Here is a 15,206-nt window from a genome sequence, read left to right as displayed (position 1 = left end):
GGCGCCGGGGGGCCCGGGGGGGCCGCGGGGCCCCGCGCCTTGACACACGTACCATTCGCTCAGGTTGGCGGCGGGCTGCGCGGGCGCGGAGGGCTCAGCGTGGGAGCAGGAGGCGGGGGGTTCCCGGCCGGAGTCCGAGGAGGGGGACACCAAGGAGGGCGTGGAGGACTCGTAGCCGGAGCTGGGAGGAGGGGATTTGCAGTGCACTTTCATGTGTTTTCTCAGGGAGCTGGGGTGGGTGTAGGACTTGTCGCAGCCTCTCACTTTGCAGTTGTAGGGCTTGTCGCTGGTGTGGACATGCGAGTGCTTCTTCCTGTCGCTGCTGTTGGCGAAGCGCCTGTCACAGCCCTCGAATTCACATTTGAACGGCTTCTCCCCTGCAGGAGGCAATGGGCGAGCACAGCCATTAGCGGCGGCGGCGGGGCCGGGAGCAGCGCATCCCGGCACCCCCCCCGGCCCACATTCTCCCCGGACCCCTCTCTCCGGCCCTGACACGGCTCCTCTCCCCGCGGCAGCTCCTCTCTCTAGCCCTGCCCTTYCCCGCCGGCCCGCCGAGCATCCCTCGGAGCCGCTGCTCCGTGCCCACCCGGATGCGCGGCCGTCTCCGCACGCAGAGCGCCCTGCCCGGCCAGCTTCTCCTTCTCTTTCCCCTGCTCTGTGTRCATGTCATCGTGGGGGTTTGTACAAAAGAGAAAGCTCTGAAACAAGGAAAACTTAGAGGAGAACTGCTTGTTCCTAGCAAACGTGYGCTGTCCCCGCAGACTCCGAAGTCCTGCAGAAAGAGCGGTCAGTGATTTATCCCTTCGAACGCTTTTACGTTAAATACATTTCTCACAGTCCCCCAGGTGGACGTGGAAATATTTTTCATAACCTGGGTAGATCATATTTCATCCACTTCATACTTGCACTGATTACAATGCTATTGAAGATCCACTTTCCTTTCCTTTTCCCCCTCCCCAGCTTGCTGACACCGTGTGTTAAAACACAAAATATTTCGGAAAGACAGTGATTGTGGGGGCAAAACGATAAAAATTCAGCAGAAGGATGACTAGGCCATTGCATGGCATTGTCACGAGGGTAGGATTCCCCTTTCATTTCAATCTATACAGCCATTGAAGAAATTGCAATCGGGATTAATTTGTCTGGTCATATAATAAGTGATGTTACACGTAGTAGAAATACAATCGTGTTGCTGGAGTCGTGTGAAAGTTTAACCTTGAATCGTGTGGGCCTGGCATAGTACACGATATACAGGAGGTTTTCAAGGAAACACGCCACAGTCAGCTTCAGGATGAAATGCTGACGGCATTATTGTCTCTGACAATAGCAAACTGCAAAACCCTGCTTGCCAAGGGGTACCCAGGTCCTGTACCAACCGACTATGGAAATAACCTCCTTATCTGTCAAAAGTCAAAAAGTATCAGGGCGGAGAGAAAATACTCCACAAAAAATACATGGCCCAACCTTAACGTGAAGTGCAAACAAAGCAACTGTGTTCACCATCATGGCGTATGTGGTTGAAAGAGCTTCCAATATTTGGTTTTGTGTGTTTGTTTTGGTTTGATTTTTTAAATTTCTTGGGTTGTTCATTTGTGGCTGTCGTTTTTATTTTTTTCCCCCTCTCAAATCGTCATTATTAAATTTAGGAGAGRCTCAGCCTACATCGGGCTCGGCTGCGAGCAGAGGCAAATAAAGGAAGGCATTCCAAATATTTCACATGAATGCACTTTATGCAAGGTGGGTGGGAAAGGCTCATGGCTCCGCGTTTAAAGTATGTCCTTTCGGCACTGTAATAGTCAGTGAGGAGCACTAACATYCTGCATCGCTAACATTTACTCAGAGGATGGGTAAATACCTGGCGTTGGAAGGAAGGGAGGGAAGAGGTTAAAAATAAGGTCTGTCACAAAACGATGCGGATTCTGTAACCAAATACTGTCGACATACAGCGGTGCATATGCATGGACACACGCCCGCCTATAATCTAATTAGAGTTCCACGTAAGGAAATAATTTGACCTTCAGCATCTAAGTTGAGACAACAAATCAAGGATATTAGTGTAGTACAAGCAAGCAGTAAGTTAGGAGACCCTAGGGAAAGCCATCCTCGTAAGCACTCTGCTTGTGCAAAGTGAGTWCCATTCAGGTAAAAGCGGGCTGCGCCGCACTGCGCTTTGCCGAGTTGAAAAATGTTCAACTTCGCTTAACCCCCTGAAAGAGCCACTGAAAGGTTCGTCCGTGCAGCCGGGATTCAAGTGGGAAGAGGGCAGCATATTCTCAGCTGCCCGGGTTGCATTCCCTGAACGCCTCAATAAAGAGGAGCCATCCGAGCCATTTGCAAGTATTCCTTTCGCGAGAGCAGGTTTTCTTACGCGGAAATCCCTGCCCGGCAGGGAGAGGACACTGCACAGGTCCCGGCTGCCGCAGCCCGGGCACGGAGCCGCAGCCACGCACAAAGTTCCGCGGGAGATGGAGACTCAACCGCCATTTTACCCCCACACTTGTAGCTGGGCAAAAGTGTTCAGTGAAATTCATCTTGGAATTTGTGGCATAATCCCCCGTCTCCGGGAGTGGATTAAGGTATTTACCAACTTCTCCGGGTGAGTGGTGGTGGGGGGAAGCCGGAGCTGGCGGCTCCCGGGCTGCGGGCGCGGCGCGGGCGGGCGGGGGCCGCAGGGAGGGAGCGGGGCTCCGTCCCACGCCTCGCACTATTGTTCCTGGCCCTCTGGGAAGGCGCTGAAGTGATCCCAGCCCGTGCTGCTCGTCCCGTTGCCGCCGCCTTAACGGCCTTATCCTCCAACCTGGAAAACTCGTACATCGCCAGATATCCCTCTGCCTCCTCCCCAGCCTCGGAGAAATCAGAAGTCATTAATATTTAARGAGGCAATAATTTTCCTGTTGAATCTAGAACTGTCTTCATGAATAATTCGTAGTGAGTTCTATTAGGGTTTCAGAAACATTGCTTTTTTGACAACTTCTGGGTGTTTAATAGAAACGGTGGAACCATAAAGGCCCTGCAGGAGTTTGCACAATACAGCAATTAATCACCGAGAAAGTTAAAGCCAAAAGTACAGACGCGCCGAATGGTGTTTAATAAACGCAAATCTCCGCTCTCGGGTTTGCCCTGAACCTGCATCTCCGATGTAGGTCAGTTTTCCCAAGAATTTAACCATTTTCTGCTTCAGAGACTTCAAACAGTGAGGCCGTTAAAGAGCAGTAAAAGTTTGTTTACTTAAGAAAAACACTGTCATTAAGAGATGAGCTCTCCCGGTTAATGGCTGTACCTGTGCTGATCCMACAAGGAGCTGGCTGGGATACAAGTTGCGTGACCCGGGGATACCCCTTTTTCGAGGAAAAAGGGGGCCAAGAAGGCAGCCGAGGAACACAACTATGCTGTCGTCCATCTCCTCCCCCCACCCCCCCGCCCCATGCACAGACTTGCTCCTCACAGAGCGATGGAAAAATAATGAGGTGACGAGTGACGGTCGCTGTAAAATCTCAGTGCTATGTTTAGACGCTAGCGATACGAAATTAGTGTATGTTCTGCATATTATATCACGTCGCGCTCTATCATAAAAAATGCAACTCCTGGAAGGTCAAGCCCTGCACCGAGCATGGGGGAAGGGGAGTTTTATGAACTGGAAGGCGAAAAAAATCGTTTGGCTGTAAGCAGATCTTACAATAGGATTATGTAGTTTCCCTCGCAGTGCATAAGGCTGTACAGAAGGGGGTGGGAGGTGGAAAACCCTACACTGGAACAGATTAAATTTTCCAAAAAGGGCTTATTTCTTATCTTCTTCTTTAGAGGAGGAAAAAAAAAAAAAAAAAAAAAAAAAAGACAGCCCAGCGCTACAGACTACAAACACCGGCTGCTAAACTAATTAATACAACTTCACAAGCTGCTCCTGGAAGTGTGAAAACTTTCTACGTGCAATTTCATTAATTATAAATGCTTTCCTGGCCGGAAGAGTTCAAACGTAGTTTTGCAAGATCGTCCATCGTGTTACTTTATTTTCTGTTAACTAGAACTAACAGATGTTTCTGACACATGTCCCAATTTCTCTTAACAGATCTGCAAATGACATTTCAAAATGTACAGGCCGAAACAATACCAGGGTTTCTTTTCTTTCTTTTTCTTCCTCCCCCCCCATGAGAATCAGAACTTGCAGCTCCCCATATTTGCGAATGCAGAAAGTCGTTGGAAGGCAATGCTCATTAAAAATGTCAGTGTTATTCAGATCAAACATTTGAAACTCCCTCTGCCCAAAACAGAACTGTTGAACGAAAAGGTCGCAGCTGTGTTATTCTCACAATGTTCGAGCAGCAGCATCTCAGCGACATCAGTCAAAACTGACTAGACAAGTTGTAAGTTCCATTGTTCACTTTTAATTTGTAAGCTTGCACAATGATTTAATTTTTTTCTCCCAACTACTTTAAATCGAAAAAAAATCTTCGCCTGTGTGAATTATTAGAGATAGTAGCTGTATCACTCGATATTTACACAGACCTACCCACGTAAACATTACAGCAGCCTCTCCGCAAAACCAGAAAAAAATATGAAAGAGATTTCTGAGATCTGCTGTCCCTCTCCCCTTACCCCCCTTTTCTCCCCCTTCTCCAAACGGTAACGAAGCAAAGAAATATGAGAATTTATTTTTCAGAAGTACTTGGCGTGCATTCAATAACAACTCAAAGGATACATTAATTAAAAAAAACAACAAACCCCCCCCCAAAAAACAAACAAAAAACCCCACCCCCAACCCAAAAACAAACCAGTATGCTGAACAACAGAGAGAGTAAAGAGAGCTTTACATACTGACCTGTATGAGTTCTTTTGTGTATTTTGAGATTCTCTGATCTGGCAAACACTTTCCCACAGCCTGGAAAAGGGCAGGGGAAAGGTTTTTCACCTGTGTGGACTCTGATGTGATTTACAAGTTTATATTTGGCCTTGAAAGGTTTCCCTTCTCTTGGACACTCTTCCCAGAAACATATGTGATTGGACTGCTCGGGTCCTCCAACGTGCTCCACCGTGACGTGAGTCACCAGCTCRTGCATCGTGCTGAAAGTTTTCGAGCATAATTTTTTGGGAGTCTGGTCCAACTCAATCCACTTACAGATGAGTTCCTGTTTGATGGGCTGCCTCATGTAACGAAAGAAGGCACCCGGGCCGTGGTGTGGAGCCAGGTTCACGTTCAGATTCATACCACCGTAGTTATGAAGCGAAGAAGCAGCAAAATGATCTGTCCTGGAGGCTGGTACTTGAGTGAAATGTTCAGACCTGGCGTACATTTCTCCAGGTAACCCCAGTCTGAGCTGTCCGTTTAGATGGCCACCTGGAGCTGCATGGGGAGGCTGCTCCTGGAGTCCAGTGAACAGAGAGGGATTCCCAGCTTCTGAGTGGTGGTGGTGGTGACCATGGTGTCCAGGGTAGCTACCTGTTGTTGAGACAAACAGTCCGTGGTGAGAACTTGCAGCGGGGTGCTGCTCGGTCAGCCCTGGCATGAGTGGGGCCGGCAGGTCTGTGCGTACGAAGAAGCCCCTACCTGCTGYCAGAGCCTGCGCTGGGTGAGAGACAGGGTAAGGGGCTGCTGCTGACTGCGCCGGGCCAAACGCTGCCGTTTGACTAGAGACCACCTCGGCTTGGCCTGCCATATGATGATGGTGATGATGATGATGATGGTGGTGGTGATGGTGGAGCTGGTGGTGGGGATGAGGGGCAGGGCTGATCTTAAGGGCCGCGGGGTAATGCTGAGGAGGAGGATGAGGAGGAGGAGGGTGGCGGTGCCCCATGTGTTCTGGCCGGAGCTGCTGCGGCCCGAGGCGGGACTCGGCGGCATGTTCCCCCGGCTGCGTGGGCGCCGTGGTGAGGGGGTGCCCGGCGAAGCCCGGGAAACCTGTCACGCTCTGAGTGGGGTGGCGATGGTGGCGAGGAGCCCCCGCCAAGCCTACTAATCTCAGCGCCGTGTTCCGCCYGGAGAGAGCAGCAGGGTCCATCACTGGGACCCCCAGAGCATCCACGCTCATTAGCTTCTAACGCTAAAAAGTCACCTGACAGCGGGAGGAGAGAGACACAGGGCGGCGGGGAGGGGGGAAGGGGGGAAACAACTTTCTTTTCTTCTTTTTTTTTTTTTTTTTCTCAAAATTTAAAATTTTCGCGGTGCCGCTGCCCCGGCTGCGGGACGCACGGGCGGCTGTGCCAGCGGGCGGGCCGGCGGGCGGCTTTGGCGCTGGCCGGGGAGGTGGCGCGGCGCGGCCCGTCCTGCCCGGGGCCGGGAGGCCCTCACGGCGTGGCGGGACCGGACGGGCCGCGCTCCGGCCGCGCCGCTGCCCCGCAGGCCACACAATCGCCCGCCCGCCCATTGGCTGCCGCCGCCGTGACGTCACCGCTGACAGGTCCCGCCGCCGCCCGAAACGGAGAGCTCCGGTGTGGCGTGGGGCGCGCGCGGGGACGGGCCGCGCATGCGCTGCCGCCGCTCCCTCAGCGGCCCGGCCCGGGATCGCTCGGCACGGCCCGGCATGGCACAGCTCGGCATGGCCTGGCCCGGGATCGCTCGGCATGGCACAGCTCTGCCCGGGGCCCGCCTGGGGCCGGTCACGGCCGGGCTCTCGCCTGCGGCCGCGGAACAAAGCCTCTGCGGGAGTCGAGGACAGCGCCCCGGCCTCCCGCCCTCGCCTCTGTCGGTTCCCGCTGCCCACCCCTGAGACASGGGGCAGCGGCGGGGTTCTCCCCCGAGAGAGCCCCGCCGATCCGTGCCGCCCGGCCCGAGCAGCGGGAGTCGGCTCCTGCCGGCGGTCCTTGGCACTTGTTGCCAGCGCTGGCAGAGGGTCCCTGCCCGGCAGAAGCCGCGGCCGGAGCCGCACCGACCGCTCGCTGGCCGGGCGTGTTCGGCCCGGGGATCGGGCTATCTACCGCCCCGGTCCCTGAGCCCGGACAAAGAAACCCTGGGAGATTCCCCATCCTCTTCCTCCTCCTCTAAAAAGTTTTAGCAGTTATCTGGCCRCCGGAGCAATGCGAGAAGTCGTGATTTTAAGGCTGAATCTGAATTTTAACCCAGAAGAGGGAGTYTCTCCCTTTCCCTCTTTCACTTTCTCTCACATACACTTACAAGGTAGTTCCACGTAAAATCCCCGTCCTTGGCTTGAAGGAAAAGTTTTGGCAAACATTCATAACGGGTTCTGATGATTCTCACCTAAAGGAAATAACATGGTCCACAGGGATTGCGTGCTAGTAATGAAAGTGTAGGTTTGGGCTTCAGCTGGATACACTGAGGCCTTACAGGTTTAGAAAAGCTTAGGGCTTCAGCACAGGAGGAAGCATCTGCTTAAGTTTTTAAGAAGGAGATTGTGAACTTAAAAAAGTAAATTAAACATGGGAAAAGAATCTTCTGCTCCAAGAAAGAAAAACACATCTTTAAATATCTACCCATCGTATTACCAGTACTTGGATCCTGACACAAAAACCTCACAGTCCAATGAAATAAAGCAATGATTAATTCACCATCCAGCCTGTCAAACTCTCATCATTGTAATAATTGACTTGCTCTTAACTTGCCAGTGGATTCTTTACCAGATGCATGTCAGGTAAAGCTCCCAGCATAGAATTTTGCATTTTCATAAGAATTTTACACTGTTGGCCATCRATAGGCTTTAGATGAAGTAGTAAAACAAGAACATGTTTGGCAATGTCAACCCAGCTACTTTCATAACAGAAGCTACCAGCCAAAAGTTTGAAACCGCAAAATTAAAGTTCAGGACATACATAGGGGACATTTTTTGTCACAGCTTCACTTATTCTGGGCTAGTTGCAATTACGTATTTTGTCTGTGCTTGCATTTATCACACTTYCACTGTAACACAAGGCTGATACTTAGGTAGGTATCTATAGATACATCCTTGCGAACATCCTTCTGAGTGGAGATGATGAAAAGTGACAAATGATGCAATTAGCTCCCCAACCTTACATAACATGTTTGTGTAGGCATTTTAAACCAGACACCATCCTCACAATATCTCAACTTTCAAGTCTACTTGCTCTACGAAATGGATTTGACAATCCTATTCAGGACCATCTCAACAGGAGTGCACAGAAGAGATGTATGTTAAGAAGTATGAATCTGTTACTTATAAATGTACTGAGACTGTGAATCCCAAATAAAGCTGCTTTCCTCATACCTCCTTAAAACACTGCATCTCTACATGCTTGTTATCCATCAATTCTGACACTTCTCAGTCAAGGGAGAAAACATCTGGAACAGTTTGTCAATTAAAAAAAAAAATGTCATAACCAGTTTGCCCTAAGTTCATTTCAAATGTTGTGATGATTTCTTGCCAGATATTCATGGCTCTCAGCTTGGCCCTCACTCAGGGCTGTCTCTCACACCCTTTCCCAGGCAGTGCAGGAGAACCTGGCCCTCGGTGTTAGGTGAAGTTGGGTGTGAGCCCCGGTTGTGTGTGTGGGGGAGCCGCCACATGACTGCGGGGAGGCGGAGAAACGGGGAAGAGGAGGGAAGCGGGCCAGACCCGGACGGGTTCTGAACATCTCCCACAATGTTCAGAAAACTTGAACGCCTATCTATGCAGCCCTATGGCAGCTCGAGCTCATACTGATGCCACTCGAGATATGGCAGCGGCCTGAGMCCTGATTGACCAGGCACTCCGGGCTCTCGGCAAACTTTCAAATGTGTCAACATCAGAGTCTGCAGGGCCGAGTGGCAGCTTGATCCGGAATGCAGATTTTCCTGTGGTTGCTGTGTCTGCGACCCTATCCCCAGCCCCTGGCCCCAAAGCTAACCCGACCTGGAGGGCTGTTCTAATGTTGTAAAGACGAGTCACAAGCACTTCTCCGGCCCCTGAACCGGCTCTCAGGGAAGAGGCTGGCCGGGGCTCTCCGGGGTAAGGCAGGAGCCCCGCATGTAGGTGCTGTGCCCTGGGTGACACCCTGAGCTGTCCYCACTGCTTTCCTCTCTGCCATGGGGAGCCCGGAGCTCCGCCTGCCCGCAGCTCGGGCCCCGCAGCCCCAGCCCCTCCGGCCTCTGCCCGCACGCACCCCCGCCCCGCCGGGCTGCCGAGGCCTGCSGTGTGAAACCGGCTGCCCGTCCTTTTGCGGGGTGGGAACAGCCCCAGCTGCTCATCGGCTTTCCCTTAGCCTTGTTTTTTCGGTAATCTACCTAAACATCAAGATGCTCGTCGCTAATTCTAACGTTGTTTCGAAAGCAGAGCCCCCTTGTAATCGTGCTCAGCTCAAGGCGCATCTCCTGCCCTCGGAAAACATTGGAGAGAGCAAAATTTGAMCTTCATCCACCCCATGTTCTCCCACTTCCGTCTCGGTGGAAACTTCCCACGTGACAGCTAGAAAATATCCAGCCGGTGCACGAGGGTTGGGCTGGGCTGGGGTGCTCTGAATACTTCAGACAGCCTTCGGGAATTACTTTTTTAGGCTTCAAAACCCGAACGAGAGGAAGGGAAGGGATTCATTAAAAAAATCCCTTATCTTTACTGTGAGAAAAGGAAAAACCGCAAGGAGTAGAAACAGAGAGGACCGAGAAGTCACAATTCCTTATCCCTTAAACTCGCTTTGGGAGGGAGGGATGAGGGAAGCAGACGCAGGACCTGAGCCCAAGTCCCTGCCTGCCCCGGCAGAAGGCACTGCTGGTTAGGAAGAGGTGGTTCAAGAAAGCTTTTCAGTAATCCCAGCTTCACCTCAGGGAAGAGAGGGTACCGAGTAGCTCGAGAGCACACTCTACCTTTGCTTTTATTCCCTCGCCCCATTCCCACTTACGGGGACTTCCTTATTTCAGGGTTCCCGAACAATGGGAAGTCAGCTACCAGGCAAGCAACGGTTTGTGCCTAGGTTTGCCTCTCACATTTTGTGACCTAGAGCTACCCTAGGACAAGCAAATCATATGCTTATTTTAAATAGAATATTTCATTCAGGACCTCAAGATTAAGGTATTCCTGTCAGATAAGCTGTCAGTCACTAACTACTTAGACACCACATTGTGGAAGCCTGGTATCCCTGGTAAAGATGATACATATCATGTAAACCCCATCAACAAGATCAAAGTCTTCTTCTTTAATAGGATCCAATACATGTCAAACCTCATTCCAATCAAATCGTCCGTAAATGAATTCAAGATGAATATGTCATAGAATAATGTGACAGTGCAATCACATGGGGTCAGGGGTTGTTGTTTCAATGAGAGAGTCGTCAAATATTAATTCTAGAACCTCCAAATGAATAGGCATTGAGCAGGATTAGGCAGCTGCTGGTGGGGTGTTCTGTCGCTGATTTGTGTTTATGCAAGTACGTTAAACACTAAGCTGAAAAAAATACACTCTCCTTTGAACTGTAAAAAGGACATATTTTAACTTACTTGACTTTTCCAGGATGTTTTTGTAAAGTCGTTTTCTTTTCCTCATTACAAGGGGAGTCTTGTGCCTCATTTCTTGACTTTGTTCCTGTTTGGGGAGAGAGGTGGAAAGTTAAGAGCAAAACTATTTGTGTATGATATGAAATGAGTAAGGCGCTCTATGTGTTGGACAACATGGATCCAAAAAGAAAAGGGGGAAAAAAAMCCAACCCCAAAACAGCCCATAAAACCAAACCAAAGTACAAGTTAGGCAATGAGAGGGGAAGAGAAGCTTTCTCCGAGGGGAAACTGGAGGCTGTCTCCCCAGCAAAGCAGCACATGTTTTATGGAGTCATGAAGTTTCCATGGCTGATTTAGGGAAAAAAAAATATGAAAGGCCATCTTTTCAGTTCTCCTTTGATCTGACATTCACCTTCTGGCAGGCTATTGTAAGGCAGGTTTTTACCCACTCGGCTATATTGTTTACAGATCCTTCCGTCCCGAAATTAAATTCCGGACTCTCTGCGAGCCTCCAACACAAGTTGTTGTCTCAGCAAGGATTAGTACAGTACCACTCTGGCACTTCTCCCTGCCTATAATTTTCAGCTTGCTCTTTGCTCTCTGTAAGGCAGAGCACTGCCACTGCTACAGGCAGAACTTTACACAGCTTGCTTTGAGCGGCAGCAATAGCTCTAAGTGCAGATTTGAGGTCTGAGTCTCAATTTTTGCATATATCTTTGAAATTCTCAGGGTTTGGTTTTTAGGGTTTTATTGTTCTTTTTTAATTTTTTTTTTCAATACAGAAAACCACACTAAAAGTCTGGAACCAGTTACTTAAAACGACAATATTATTATTGTTATTATTATTATTATTATTATTATTATTATTATTATTATTATTGTTATTATTTCTCTTGCTAGTAATATTATAGGGATTCCAGAGCGAGTAAACAAAAATCTATGCAAAGACAAACACTTGATGATATTAATTATGAAACTTCATAATTGTTTCATAGTCACAAGCTTTCATAAATAATTTTATGTCYTCACTATTTTCACTGCCGTGATGAAAATTAGTGCCAAAACTTTAGAAATCCATTAGGAATTAAAATTCCTAGTCAACTTCCATTCATCCTCGCACTTTTTTCAAGTCAGAGCAGCCAACATTGCCCCACTAGTGAGAGGTTTGCAGGAGCTGTGCGTTATTGGTTAGTATGGGAGGCTGGATGAGTGCTCAGTTTCCCAATCGTTCGCCAAAACTTGTTGAAACCGGACCAAAAAAAAAACCCCAAATAAAACCACCCAACAACAAAAAAACCAAAACCCGAAACAAAAAAAACACGCTGCATTTAATATTTCAAATGGTTACCAGATGACAAAAAGGAAGGCAAAACCGTTCTGCATTTCAGAGTAAATATTGGCTAAAACTGTGGCTCGACCTCTCACGCTTTTCTCATCMGCCCTGTGCCTCCGGCGGAGCAGGAGGGTGAGGACGTCCCCTCGCCCAGACTGTTGGGATATCGGGCGCTAGCCCGGGGTACCAGTTCCCCCCCGGTGTCGTGCTGGGGCTACGATGGGACCCGCCCCGCCCCCGTTCCCCAAACGCTCCCGCTCCGGGCCGAAGGTGCGCGGCTGAGCGGGGCCGGAGCRGCCGCCGCCCCGCGGGATCCCGGCGGCCCCGGGCGGGATTGTGAATCAGACCGAGTGGGCGGCAGCGGCGATGGCGTGTGCCCCGCCGCCRCCGGCTTGTCACGCAACCTGTACTTTCCGCGGCAGCGCAGGGCGGAGGGAGCGTTCCCCGGGAAGGGCTTGATGCAGAATAAAGTTCCTCGTCTCCTCGTGGAGCGAGCCCCGAGACAAGCCCGACCAACCGGCTGGGCTCCCCTGGACTGAGGGAYCGTGCGTGACAAAGGAGTGATAGGAAAGGGGTCGGCGGGAAGCCCACGCCAGTTCCCATCGGTCGGCGCTGTGCCCGTGCCCGGGGCTGGCACACTGAGTTGGGCTCGGGTCAGAGGTCACCTTCGGATATATCGCCCTGGGCAGGGATTTGGGAGCATCTCCCCTTCCCCAGGCGGCTCCAGACACGGGACGGCCCCACGGGGCCGGGTCCAGGGTCGCAGCCCCTCCCCGGGCTCTACGCGAAGTTGGCGGCAGCACCCAGTTCCCTGAGCAGCCCCCCCGGCTCTGCCTGCGGGGAGGCGGGGAGAGGCCGGAGGGGGCCGGCCGAGCTCCTGGGCTCCGTCCCACCCGCACCCGCCTATAAAGAAGGGCGTGCGGTGCCGAAGCGCCGGGTCCCCCGGAGCGCCCCCGTGGCACCGGACGAGGCGGTGGGCGAGGTTTTGGGCGGGGAGCGCGTCCCCCGGGACGCCTCCCCACGGGGCTCACCATTGTCAGCGCTCGTTCCCCTCTGCACGCCGCCCCGGGCCCTTGGCCCTGCCTAGGCGGCCGCAGGACCCGTCTGGTCCCGGTGCTTGCCCGTCCGAATCGAGCCTGGCCGCTGTGCAGGTCGGGAGCGCCTCCGCCCCGCTCCGTGCACCCCGCAGCCCTGTTCCGCGGACCTCCGCCGCCCTACATCGCGCGGACTTCCAGCAATGTGTGTCCGAGGTCCATCTTTGCATTCAGCGGGGCGGGCGCGGCTCCCGGCGTCCGACAGAGGGTGCCGGACCCCCCCCCCCCCCCCCCCGATGGCTCCCGGACTCTTGGCCCTCCGCCCACCCCCGCCCGCCGAGGTGCTGCCGGGACCCTGCCCCACGTGGGCGGGGGGCAGCCGAGGCGCTGCTCCCCCCCCGCACCGCAGGGTTCCAGCCCTTCTTCCCGGGGTGGCCAAGCCTCCTCCCGCCGACTCCCCCCGACGACAGGGAGCTCTCGTTCAGCCCTTRGGGCAGGCAGTGGGGGCTAGCCAGCTGCCCGGACTGCACAGGCACCCCCTACTCCCAGGCACTTACCCCTGCGACCTGTTGAAGCTTTCCCCTCATTTCTGAACTGGCAAAAATAAAAGTGGGGGTGGAGGGGAAGGGAAAAGAAAGAAAGAATGAAAGAAGAAAACAATAACCCCCCCCTAAGAACCCAGCACCTCTTTGGCGCTTCCATCGAGGCGGTCATCCTTCATTTCTTCTTTTCTTGCTTTCTGGAAGCAGTTAGGGAATGTATGATGAAGCAGAAATGAGCCGTCAGGATGATATTTTAATGGCTTATATGTCACGTTGGTGCATGTGGCTTTGAACTGGAGCAGCTTTCGTTTCCTGCAGAGAGCGCACCGCAAATCCCACTTGATAACTTCTACAACCCACAACATTTTTTTTTTTTTACATTCACTCTTACACTGTATATTTAGATACACTTCCTAAAAATACCTCCTCGTCTGCCTTCTCGTATATTTTGCACCGACCTGAAATGATCACTGTTTTCCCCTTGCACTGGGAGGCAGGCTAGCACTGAACTACCTAACTTTCTAGCTCTCCGAATGCCATCGCCCAGCAGACTTCATAATAAGGCAAACAACTCTGTCCTTCGCTTAATTTTGGCATCAAATACAGAAAGTAGTGAGATACCCGCCTTAAGACTGTGTCCACACCCAGGCGCTCCCTAGAGCGGGTATACCTGTTGCTATAAGCTATTGCAATTTCATCAAGTAGATTTTGTAGAATAAACGCAAGCGTGTAGATTCAGCTCACCACTATTCTAAAAAAAAAAACCCCAAACCCTACCAAACCCTRTAAAGCCTCTCAAGATCCAAGGAAAATTACATAATAGATCTGCTTTGAAAGCTATCTCCATGCACCGAACACAGRCACACTGCGTCTGCAGATAAACTGCAGCGAAACATTCCATCAAGGCGTATCAAAGTTTATTTATGGTCGTTGATGTTTGTTTGTTTGTTTTCTAGGCGCAATGGCCATTTTACACCTCTCAAATTGAGGTAATTCTCACCCGAGAAGAATTCGCGGAGCAGCGCTGCTGGTCCGACTCCCCAATACCTGCGCTGCAGATTGCTTAGCAGCGGCTTTAATTAGAGAGGATGAGTTTAAAGTTTCTTTGTTTGGTACTAGGAATTGGAGGGGCTCGGATTGAGCGGCGGAGGAGGCAAGTGCAGGGCTGAACAAAGGCGAAATATAAGGAGTCAGATTCTTAGAGAGCTTTTGGTGTTTTCGTTACTAGAAAATAATTAGAGCTAATGAATATGCAGGCGACTGAGTAAATAAATAATTTGCCAGTTTTATATATGTACACTCATGGGCACATACGTAACTGTATCTATACATACACGCACAAAGACGTCTATATTTTAAAGTTTCTTGAGGTCTTCTTTTTTTCCTAAGAGCCGAAGCATCGTTTAAAATATTGTACAAATGTTGCTTAGCTTAATTGATTAAGCCACAAAGGTTTTCTGCTTTTAAATACCATACTTATACCTTTCAACAATCATTTTAATATATAGTCAATGGCTCTTTGTAGCGGGAACAAAAAAGAACTATCCACAGTTTTTCAATAGACTTTGAGCTGGGGAAAGACAGGTTAATCGAGGGTTGCATCTAGAAAACAACCAAGTGTTGTATGTTTGCACTGAATCCAAATGTCTGCATTTTTCTAACTAAATCAAAGGGAGTGTTATTTCTTTTTCTGCTCACTCATCTGAAGGTAAGTAAATTTTCYCTGGCGATCAAAAGCCTGGTCAGCAACAAAGACACCGCCTGCTTTTTCCACCGTCCTGGTGTGGCAAGTGGAGGAATTTCAATAACTGTGACAAGGGTGACTGATTTGTGAACTAGAAAAGGTTTGAATGTCAGAAAATTTACATTGCTCCTATCGAGGATTCAAAATAGATTTTTACAAAAAAAAAAAAAAAAAAAAAAAAAAA

At 50.7% G+C, this 15,206-nt stretch overlaps 1 protein-coding gene across 1 annotated transcript in view; it reads right to left on the bottom strand.

Annotated features, from left to right (window-relative positions):
* Window positions 1-6,023, bottom strand: part of ZIC4 (Zic family member 4) — a 9,134-nt gene extending 3,111 nt beyond the window's left edge. The window contains exons 1-2 of the mRNA XM_057377850.1: window positions 4,817-6,023; window positions 6-377 (exon numbers count right to left, since the gene is read on the bottom strand). Of these exons, the coding sequence (XP_057233833.1) occupies window positions 6-377; window positions 4,817-6,023 (1,579 nt within the window). The remainder of the gene's footprint in view (window positions 1-5; window positions 378-4,816) is intronic.
* Window positions 6,024-15,206: the final 9,183 nt, after the last annotated feature.

This window comes from Malurus melanocephalus, unplaced genomic scaffold, assembly GCF_030028575.1.
Source record: "Malurus melanocephalus ecotype Western Australia unplaced genomic scaffold, MMel_1.1 scaffold_328, whole genome shotgun sequence".
NCBI lineage: Eukaryota > Metazoa > Chordata > Aves > Passeriformes > Maluridae > Malurus > Malurus melanocephalus.
The sequence above is the reverse complement of the archived record's forward strand: the minus strand, read 5'-3'. Positions and strand labels throughout refer to the sequence as shown.